At 31.5% G+C, this 11,586-nt stretch overlaps 1 protein-coding gene across 1 annotated transcript; it reads left to right on the forward strand.

Annotated features, from left to right (window-relative positions):
- Window positions 1-8,148: 8,148 nt before the first annotated feature.
- On the forward strand, window positions 8,149-11,173 carry LOC132948960 (endocuticle structural glycoprotein SgAbd-2-like). The gene is made up of 4 exons (XM_061019680.1): window positions 8,149-8,173; window positions 8,701-8,858; window positions 9,917-10,062; window positions 10,394-11,173. Exons 1-4 carry the CDS (start codon window positions 8,164-8,166, stop codon window positions 10,698-10,700), a joined length of 621 nt encoding a protein of 206 aa, XP_060875663.1. The 5' UTR covers window positions 8,149-8,163; the 3' UTR covers window positions 10,701-11,173.
- The last annotated feature ends 413 nt before the right edge of the window (window positions 11,174-11,586 follow it).

The raw sequence follows: 11,586 nt of genomic DNA on the forward strand, positions 1-11,586 counted from the left end.
ATTGTGGTTTTGATTACTCGTCTCGTATTACGTTTTTCCGTTAGTATTATACTATTATGATGTTTTACGACTATTGTTCATAATATTTCAAGTATAAATGTATAATCGTTTATATTGTATATACAATATTATAAAACTCTTATTAATAAACAATTTAATTTTTTTTTTTTAACGAAGTACAAAAGTGATTTAACTAAAAATCAATATGGTTTAACTTACATAATATTATGAAAATCAATTTTAAGTAGCAAATATAGCCCTATATTATTCGTTTCCAAAAAAAAAATAATCATGCAATGCATTGTACAATATGCAAAGTGACTGTTCGAAGATTATTAGGATTTTCTATTGCTATATAGCGATACATCTAAGTATATATATTTATAATATATATATCATTGAAGTGTCGACGAGCGATTCAACCGAATTGTTGCAGTCAAAATTCAAATACATATATTTTTTAATCTTCAAGAATGTCACGAAGTTCGTGCAGACACATCCGTTAGTTGCAATAATCTAATCGGCCGCGCGCTTTTAATACCAGCTCGTATTACGAACAAATGGGCGGGCACGTGTTGCGAAAAAAAAGAAAAAAAATTAGAAATGTAAAGCGAAAGCATAATAATTCTATTTCTGACAAACCTCTCAAATGCATATCAAGACGGTATTAAAATAATAATAATAATAATAATGATAATAATGATAATGGTAATAAAAATCCGATCCCGGGGCATATACAATAATAATATTATGTGTAACGACGAATGTGCACCATACCGGCCGTGATGAAGTCACTTTAATTGTCCGTAGCTCAAGCATAATAATGCATATAGTGCTGTAGGCCTTCCTATCTATATAATTCCTTTACAGTATTGTGTTTACATATACTTGTGGTATAATGGCGGCTATTTTAAATTACTCGCATTATCATACGAGCGACTGATTTATGTGTTATTAATTGGACATATTATTATGTATGGAAAATGATTAGCGCATACGACCCTGCTGATCCGGTGGGATGATGTGCATGACCGGGTATGAAGCAAGACGATATATATATATATATTATATTATTTTCTGATTGCATCAGAACGATAGACAGACAGACATACAGACAGACCTTTAGTCATACCTTAGAATGAAAAGATATAAAATATAGAAAATGTACACAGGCGATTACATTATATTATTGTCTATTGACATTATACATACTGTGTCTAAAAATTATTAGTAAATACATAAAAAAAAAAACGTAAAATAATAATTATTTTTGTATTTTCAAGTAAACTGGTGGGTCGTAGGTGCCTTAGTGCTTATACAGTATATTATACAGAGAACATTTTAGCTTTAAATAAGAAATTGTACCTACCTATGTCATATACATTTTTATTATCTAAACAGTATTACTCAATACGCTTTTAACAATACAATTATATTAACTAGGTAGGTAATTAAAAAATAAAAAATCACCGAAATTTAGCTGAGATTACGTGTTAGACCGGTTAGTATATTCCCATTCTCATGATCCAGAGTTCAAACCAATCTGGTATACCTAAATAATATTATATAATAATAAATAAGGTACACTTGAATATTGTAAAAGCGATTAGTGGTGATAGGGTCCAGACCAGGGTAAACGGTAGGTATGTGAAGAACGACTAAAAGAGTGTCATAAGTTTATAAATTGTACATAGTTAATAAACACAAGTACAACAACACAAGTATTATACTATTGTCATAATATTTTATGGAAACGAGAAGCGGACTACATTTATATAAATAACACAAATACAAAATATAATAAAATAATATTGTTCACTTGTTCTCTATTATTATGGTAATAGTTTCAGCTGTAGTAATGACTCACCTTGATAAAATACCTTTATTTGGTTTTTTTATTTTTTATTTTATCCAGTCTTAAATGGAGGAAATCTGCGTTATACAGTTACATAATAGATACAAGATACTTATTATAGTAAATTACTATACTTCCATGTATACCAATAGTTATAAGTACCTAATCTTAATTAAATAGGTAGTTGTCGTCACTTAATGACATTTAAAAGTTTTTTAAAACTAAAACCATCCAAATAAATTTTTAACAGTATTTGGAAATAATTATACAATTTTATGGTTTTTAGTTTTTACTATATGCCGTTTATTACGTCTGATGTATCATATTATATTATTACATGCAATATATTATAATATGATAAATGATTATGAATAATGTTACCTTAAACTTTATGATTCATTATAATTTATAACTAGGTAGTCTGCATGTGTAATAAAACATTATAGTATTGCATTTTATATGTGTAAAGTCTATACTTACTCGTTTTATGTTTCAAAGTAATAATTGATTTTTGTACATTAAATTAAATTATAAGTAAATGTAAGGAATTAAATACCTCACGAAAAAATGCAAATACGTACAAATAATTATAATAATTTATAACCAAGTTATAAAACTATCTTATAAACTATTAGTTTACATAAAAGTTGTCGAAACACACTTATATGAAGGATACAAATTTTCAAATCGCTATTTAATTATAGTTAATAATACTCTACTACCTATATAGTTAAAACATATCGCCGTTACTTGTTAACATTTCTATACTTATTATATACCAATACAGTCATATAAGATACTATATTTTTTATGGTATTACTTAATATAAATCTTGAATAGATGAAAATTATATATTGTAATGGTTTACTATAGGTACGTCTATCATACCTACTATGAACGACAATCTATACATTTGGATTTGAGTATTTAACTATGATAATAATATGTATTATGTAATAGTTAGGTATTAATTTTAAGTACCTACATATAATAATTATTACAAAAACATTTATAACAGCCTCACTCTTTTTATAATAATTATAACATTACAATTTACAGTTTTGTCTTTGTAGATGCAATAACTACATTGAAATCCGCTTATCTGACACGCACAATTGTACATTAACTGTCCTAAACATATTTTACTGAGAAACTGAGTTAAGTCTAATATTTTAATATACCCCAGAGCAATAACATGAGTAAAAAACCCAGGGAACACGCTCCGCTGTATAATTTGTGTCTGCAGTACCTCGTTATTTAGATATTAATTATTTACTTTCATATTTACTGGTGAACCTGGGGACCCCTTTAAGTTTTAAATAAAGTAAACTTTTTATAAACTGTAAAAAAACACTTATTTAGCCTTTACACATTAGGATATAATGGGTCACTATTATAAGTATAATGAAAAAGGTACTGGAGTTATATATACCAGGCCTTAGTAACCAGGGATTCTTGGAGTTGTAATACTCCAATCTAGTGAGTGATTCGTGACTGTTTAAGTACACGTACTTATTAAGATCATAGGGTCATTTCCAGAAATTTAATAAACAGAGATTTATACTACGACCACGTGTACGATTTATTGGTAAATTAATTAAATCCTTAACAGAATCATTACGGTCACATATAATTGAGCTATGAAATCACGAATTGTCAAACAAACGATAACATTAATGATAATACGGTCTATAGGTATATTATATTCATGCATTTCATTAAAATAAATAGGTACCTACGCTCAATACTTTCACGTTAACTAACACGACGCGTGTGAACATTTATGTTAGCACACAGAAAAATTTCATCGTATTATATTCTAGTCGTTAGCAGTTGTTGACATTTTTTCATAAACGCAGTGCATTCTGAATCATAACTTTTATAATCGTATTTGGATAAATATTTGATCTTATCGATTGATAGAATAAATGTGTACATTTACTTGAGCTTTGAACTTATTAACAATAAAAATGACACTTGTGCACTGGAACCACATGTCCGATTGTCAAGTGATTTTGTCCATTTACTAATAATACTCTACATCACCCATACTCGACCATTATTTTACTTGGATCCCATATTACATATTTTAATTATCTAGATTACGCGAGCTACGATTACTATTGTAATTAAGGTCCTAGGGCAACACATAAATATAACATAAAACTTTTAAATATAAATTTACAATTTTATAATATTAAAAATTTATAACATTTTTATGATTCATCGTATAGTTGAATATAATTTAAATAAGTTTGATATTAATTTTGAGTTATTTTTTTGGGCCACATAAAAAAGCTTGGTGGCCATAAATTGCAAAATATTATATAGCTGTTCTGCTTTAAACACAGGTACTTGTAACAGGTACATTCTTAGTTAGCTTCTATATTTTAAAACATTTGGATACACAATTTCATTACAGATATTGCTTCTTTCGAAAACAATTTAGAAAACTTTTTTTCTTTTTACTAGGTTAGGTGATATAAGTATACTATTATTAGAATATTAGTTATCAATTTTCCATTTATCACTCAATCGGAAAACAAATATAACTATTTCAACTATTTCGAATACAATTTTCAACCCTGCCCTCAGACAAAAATTTATAATTTTAAAGTACCTATATACCTACTATCATAATAATATATTCATATGTGTCTGATTTCTAATTGACCTACCTAGTAGGTATATCTAAACATGTAGAGTAGGTGTTTTATTGGTTATCAGTTATGAGTTAAATAATATTTTATAGTGTTACTTTAATAGTACTCTAGTAAGAGACTTAAATAGATTATATTTTTTTCTATAAAATAAAAACATTTCAAGTCATGCACACGATATAACTATAATGGGTTCAAATAAAAGTATTTATTGCATAATTTTACAACAATTCTGCAGAAATATCAATTTTTACCCTGACATTTAGCATAGCAGTTTCAGTGGGTAGAATATTATTTATTGACGCATATTGATGCTAATAGGCCAAGTCTACATAATATTATAAATTATAGTACATTTATTATATTAGATATAAGTTTATAACTAAATGAAACATAAAAATACGATAAATATTAGTTCTATTAATCCAGTGAATGAAAATCCAACGCAGAACCACGATAAGTAACTATAATAGCGCGTTCAATTTAAATATATGACACGAAGTAAATAAGTGTATATTAAATATAAATTGTATATTAAATAAAAAACCTTTCAAAATAACTATTCAAACTGTTTGCAACATTCGTAATATTGGGCTTCTGCATTAAGGAATGACGTTCACATCATTCTGAATGACCTGCCCTGCGGCATCCGACCTGCCATTTACCATTAATAATGATACTGTATTCGATTTGCTGTTCGATCGATTTCTTCTGCATTTTTCCGACAAGGTTTTAGGTCAGCATTTTTTTAAAAATAAAATTTGGGAATTGCATAATATTCGATAAATTTAATATTCTAAGTAGCGAGACATATACGATATAATACGTATATTTTTATTTCAAGTTTTATTTTGGAAATTAAATCGGTAGTAAAGATAGTCGATATTATTTAAATATATCAAGTTTAATTATACGTAATACAAAAATTATAAAGCAACAAAAATCAAAATATCTTTATTTACTTTAATTTATAATAATAAAATTGTCAAGTTTTTCTGTTTGATTATGCGATGATACATAATATAACATATTGACAATCATATTCTATACAAATAATATAGTGTATGTATAATATTACTGGTGTACATATTATGATATAGGTACCTACCTAGTGAAAAATATGAACATCAAATAATAATTCCCAATTCACTTACCAATGTTTATTTATTAATCATGCATTTACATGATCACACGAGTAGAAAGAGGCTTAAGAATACATATGGGGTCAGTATACGCTAAACCTGTATAAGAATATAAAAATCAAATTATGTCATTGCATAATCATTGTATCGGAGATGGACCGATTCAATTGCAATATTGCAAAATATATAACCGAAAACTTGTTATTACTACCTAACGCGAATTCGGTGTGATTAAGATTAATTTAAGGTCTTTCGATGTCTGGAAATTACATAAAAATAAATAAAAATCTATGCAAAGTGAGAAACAAGAGTTAGGTGAACCACTACAGGAATACAGAGAGTACCTATCTGTTTTAAATTTTAAACATCTTCTGAGCTTAATTTACCGAAGAATGGTGAAGGTTTTTTTTTTTATTGATTAAGAAAACGCTTCAACAACAATGGTTATTAGCGTGTGTGATTAAATTTTTTTTAAACAGTATTATTATGAAGATATTTTGCTAAATAAGTTTGTACAAATAAGACATTTTTAAAAAAATTGTTATTTTGTTGTTCGCATCTTCGCCGGGTCCCAGGATTTCGAATAATTGTTCAGGCAGATTTATTTGTTTTTGTTTTGATTTTTTGTTTTATTGTTTTTCTTGTAGGTGAAGGTTTTGTTAATAACGGAGTACCTACTTGTTCAGATTGTTTGTAACAATTATTAATGCTTCACGGTTTTTTGTGAATTTTAAGAAAACAGTAGTTCAACAAATGAATATTATTATGACTTTTAATTTAATAAAAATACAATTCAAATAGAATTAAATAAATATTGAATAAATCTTTTCTTAAACTGGCCATAGCAAAGATGATAAAATATATATATGAAATGTACCAATATAATTTACATAATATTTACCTTTCATCTAGTAATGCTTGGTATTAAAAAATATATTTTACTCATTAGTTATTAAGCAATACAATTATAATTTAAATTACAATACCTATAGATATTTGTTATTCATTATTACTTTCGTAAAAATATATAACATTAAAAACACGTGTTTTAAATAATTAGACGGTTTAATCAAATTTTATAATTATAAAAAATGAAAGAAAAAGTGTAACCTCTGCTCAAATGAATTTATTAGTTATTTATATATTTACTATTTAGTACGTATGCATCAATGTATGTTAGTATATTTATATTCATTTTGTAAATTAACCAATACACACTATTATTCATTGTTGGGGCTGAGAATATATTTTTAAAGCTTACCTAATAAATAAATTGAAACGTACGGATTATTATACGTAGGTATACGTCGGCACGGTTTGTTTTATGATCAGCGATCACAGTTCACAAGACAAGTATAAATAGTACCTATTCTACCTACAGTGTACACGGTGTGAAAACCATACGAATTAAAATTTAAAACCCAAATACATACGTTCACGTCTTCGGCTAATTACATTTATCTAAAAATCATAATGTACAACTGTAGAGGTTACGTTTACGGTATGTTAACATCTCACATCTGTAGTAACTATTGTAAATATCAGTATATATAATATATACTATACCTTATCTGCTTATCGTTACACGTGAAGCAATGGATTCAATGTAAGACGAATACATTTAAAAAAAAAAATAATATTAAATACACAGAAAGGAAAAAACTATTAACGTAACCCAATATGGTTGTACATTTTGATGGTTTACGAAAAAGTCGAAGAATCTGACACTATGATAAATGATCGAATTCTTATGCACTTTGTACGTATACTTGTCTCGGTTTCCGAACCGCTTGATCGTCTACATTATGCTGCAGCGGACAACGATCGGTATACTCACTGTGGTGTTTCACGGGTATGATATAATAATATCGTTATCGTATACTAATATTGTGGACGGACAAAAAAAATTGAGTGAAAACAAAATATGGAAAATAAATGTTGACGCATAGTTTTAGTACAAAAGTACTGACCATCGTATATAATATATTATATTGTACAGTAAAACGCGTCACGGAAAAGAATAAGACCGCGAATATCATATATGGGTAGTGCACTAAAAAAAACCATACTACCATACTTAGTGGACAAAAAAATCGAAAACGGAGAATATAATATTAATATTATATTTATTATACGTCTCCTCGTTGTCCCATATAAAAAAAAATTGTATTGCGTCCTCGCAGATACTTAGGAAATATTATAAAAAAATAAAAATCAGCGTACGGCTTAGCGGGACGTAGGTATACATACACGTATGCACTGTTTCGACCGGCCGGTCGGTTGTGCTGAAGAGCTCTGGATACCGCGACCGTGCAACAGGTATCACCGCCGTCGTCGTGAATATATAACACACCAGAGATGACGACGACGACGACGACGACGAGTAGTAATAGAGTAACTTGTAGTAATAATCGCCGACACGTATGTACGAAAACGGCGGCTGCGCCAAGGAAGAGTCGTCGCCGCCGCCGCTCGACCGGTCATCTCCATCCGTCATACGCGACCAATGGTTATAGGTATGTACCATCATCCACGCCGCCGTCGTGATATAGTTGCGCAACACTTAGCGGCCCACGCTCGGGTTATGATATTTCTTTTTCTTATTCCATTATTATTATTTCATCCTTAAGGTCACCGGGCGGCCCCTCCTCGGCGACGCTTCGGGTTATCGCACGCGCGCGCGTAAAATCCGACACCATCCCGCGCTCGACCTCATGCTCTGCTCCTCATGCAGCTCATCATCCTCCCGCCACCGACCGCGTGAATTCGAAGGGGAAACATATCGCAGTGGTCGTCTCCGTTTTTTGTCTTTCCCCTTTTTTCTCATTTCTTATTCGTGTTGCGGTTCCTATTTTCTCTCTCGCACTCATCACCACACACACATACTCAATACTCACACACCACACTCTCTCTCTCTCTCTCTCTCTCTCTCTCTCTCTGCATCTCTACATCTCTCTCACTCGCTCTCGTCTCTGGACGTACGCCGTGTACACCGTGTATGCGTTTTTGATCTAGTGCGATACCTGCACCGTTTTTTATCCAGTCGCATCGCACCGGGGTGGGGAATTCGAGTATTTAACAGTTTACCGACAGCCAACAGACAATTGTGTGCGCTCTCAAGTCCGTCCGACAACAGTTCGCTTTACTCATCCAGACAACCGTCAACAAACACCAATCCAAAAAATCAAAATGTTCTTCTCCGTGAGTATATATATACCTATTATAATATTATTACCTACGTATAATAATATGGTTTTAATTTTTTTACACATATTATAATATTGTATGTTATAAATTACTTACATATTATACTTTTAAACCCGCCGCGGTTCGAACGCGAAAAACTTCGTTCTTTTTTTACGTTTTCAACGGTCGTTTTTTTACCTCGTGTTGTTAATATACATCTATACGTACTGCACGTCATTTTATTATATCTATTACATACAAATACGCGACGAACATATTGTGAGGCCGACCGTGGTGGTTTCATCCGGGAATCGTGTTGTTCGCTCGTACCTCATCGGATTACTACATTCGCGGGACATAATTATTATTATGGGACGCGATTCGAACTATAATATTATATTATACTCTACAATATCAGTGGTGCAGTTGCGACGCAGGAGTTGTGAATAAAACACTGCGAGCTTAAAAAAATTAATAATAATAATATTGTGCCGTGACAATGCGTTTTTTTTACGGGCCGCGGTGGCCAGCAATAATAATACACAAATATAATAAAAGCTTATTATTATAATATCGAGCCGAGCTGCACGATCACAACGGGAAAAAGAGTTTCAAAAACACGTAACGCACAACACTTCAGCGCGTCCACTTGTAATAATATTATTATCATCGAGTAATGCCCACGAATTCATTTGATGTACGCACAAGACGTATAACCGCCGCTTTTTTAATTATTATTTTGAGCACCGCGTTCGGCGTGAAGCACCAACCACGGCGACTCATATTATACATTATTATGATTACGGCCAACATCCAAAACATACTTAATGTACTTAGCACAACATACGTATACTTCAGCGGAGTATCGTACCGTGTATTATACTATTAGAACACGCAATAGATTTGTATGATTACAATGTTTTCTAATCGCATATAGTAATATCATAATATACATACGTATTGGCTATTATTATTATTATTATTATAAAATCGAACACAATTCGGGGGCACGACTATAATATGAGATAATAATTTTTTATTGTCCACTTAAATATCGATGTTTTATATTACAGGCTGCATTTGTCGTTTTGGCTTCGGCCTGCGCTGTCTTCGGCGCACCACAAGGTGCCTACTACGCCCCGTCGGCCGCCGTCACAACCCCCATCCCGATCATCGCCCAGACACAAGAACTCAACCTCGACGGATCTTACCAATACAGGTGAGTGATGGCTATTGTACCGATCATACATATACATAGTTACTTGGTACACGCAATAGTAGAATGGTAGTCGCGGTATATAATATAATATTGTATAATGTATTGTATTATTTTCCTCCACGGAACACTAAGAAAAACGAACAATATTACAATATGTAATCGACGAACGTCTAATACCTACATACAAATATACAATTATTATATTATCGTCGCCGTTATCATCATAATAACTCGTTATTAATAATAATTATTGTTACCAATACCATAATATCATCATAATATAAAACATCAATGACGACACGTGCCCGTTTCCTTTTCCCATTGTTCGCAGCTACCAGACCGGAAACGGAATCTCAGCCGGCGAATCCGGATACCTGAAGAACCCAGGCACCGAGGCCGAGGGACAAGTTGCCCAAGGGTACTACCTGTACACCGGCCCAGACGGCAATGTCTACCAAGTGGAATACTACGCAGACGCTGACAGCGGTTTCGTCGCCAAGGGAGCACATTTGCCCACACCACCACCACTCCCAGAGGCGTTGGTCCGTGCCAACGAACTTGCCTACAAGAACGCCGCCGCCGATGCCGGTCAATACGACGAGAGGGGTTTCCCGATCAACACCGCCAAACGGTATTAGATGATATATATTATGACGAAATCAACGAATCCAACAACTGCCGGACGTTTATTTGTGTAAGCATCAAATAATCGAACCTCCAACACTTCTTCCTTCCCTCGTCTTGAAAAAGAACAAGAAAAATAAAAGAAAAAAAATTCTACAATTCGGTTCGGTTCATCGTTCCGATGATTGGTTTTTATTCAAATTGTATTTTTATCAAAAACCCGAAATTCGGACTCAATTGAACTTTTTTTTTTCTTTTCGTTTCCTTTTCCTTTTTTTTATCTTTCCCGACGAACGCTATAAAGAAATGTCTCTCATAGTTGACGTTTCCGTCGTCACTTCTTTATGTATGTACTCGTTTGACGCATATAGGTTATATCAGCCTATATGTATGCCCAAACGAACATATTATTTTTGTTTACCATGTGTAATATGTATGTCATTATGTAGAGTTTAAGTTTGAAAATAAAAACAATTTGTACAACAAATGGGACGTTTTGAATTTATTTGTTAAAATCTTAACCTTTATTGCGTATACTTAATACACAACATATTATTATTATTCCACAATAATAACAACACACAACGATTAAAAAATATTAAAATGTCAATATCAGGTAAAAAAATCTGCAAACGATTACAAGACCATCTTTTAACGTCTATAATCCTTGGCAGTGCTCTTTGGATTCTCAATCTAAAACCAGAAAAACCGGGCGATTCACAATCGCAGACATAATAATATAATGGCTGAACAAATGCGTGTGGTTCGTTTCATGGGAATTATCCAAGAATTGACACATTTTTTCCGTAATCAAAACTGGTTTTTGGTGTCATACCAGAAATGTTAAAAAAAACTTTACTAATCGAAAAACACATTATTTAATAGTGGATTTCACAATAA

Source organism: Metopolophium dirhodum, chromosome 7, assembly GCF_019925205.1.
Source record: "Metopolophium dirhodum isolate CAU chromosome 7, ASM1992520v1, whole genome shotgun sequence".
Lineage (NCBI taxonomy): Eukaryota > Metazoa > Arthropoda > Insecta > Hemiptera > Aphididae > Metopolophium > Metopolophium dirhodum.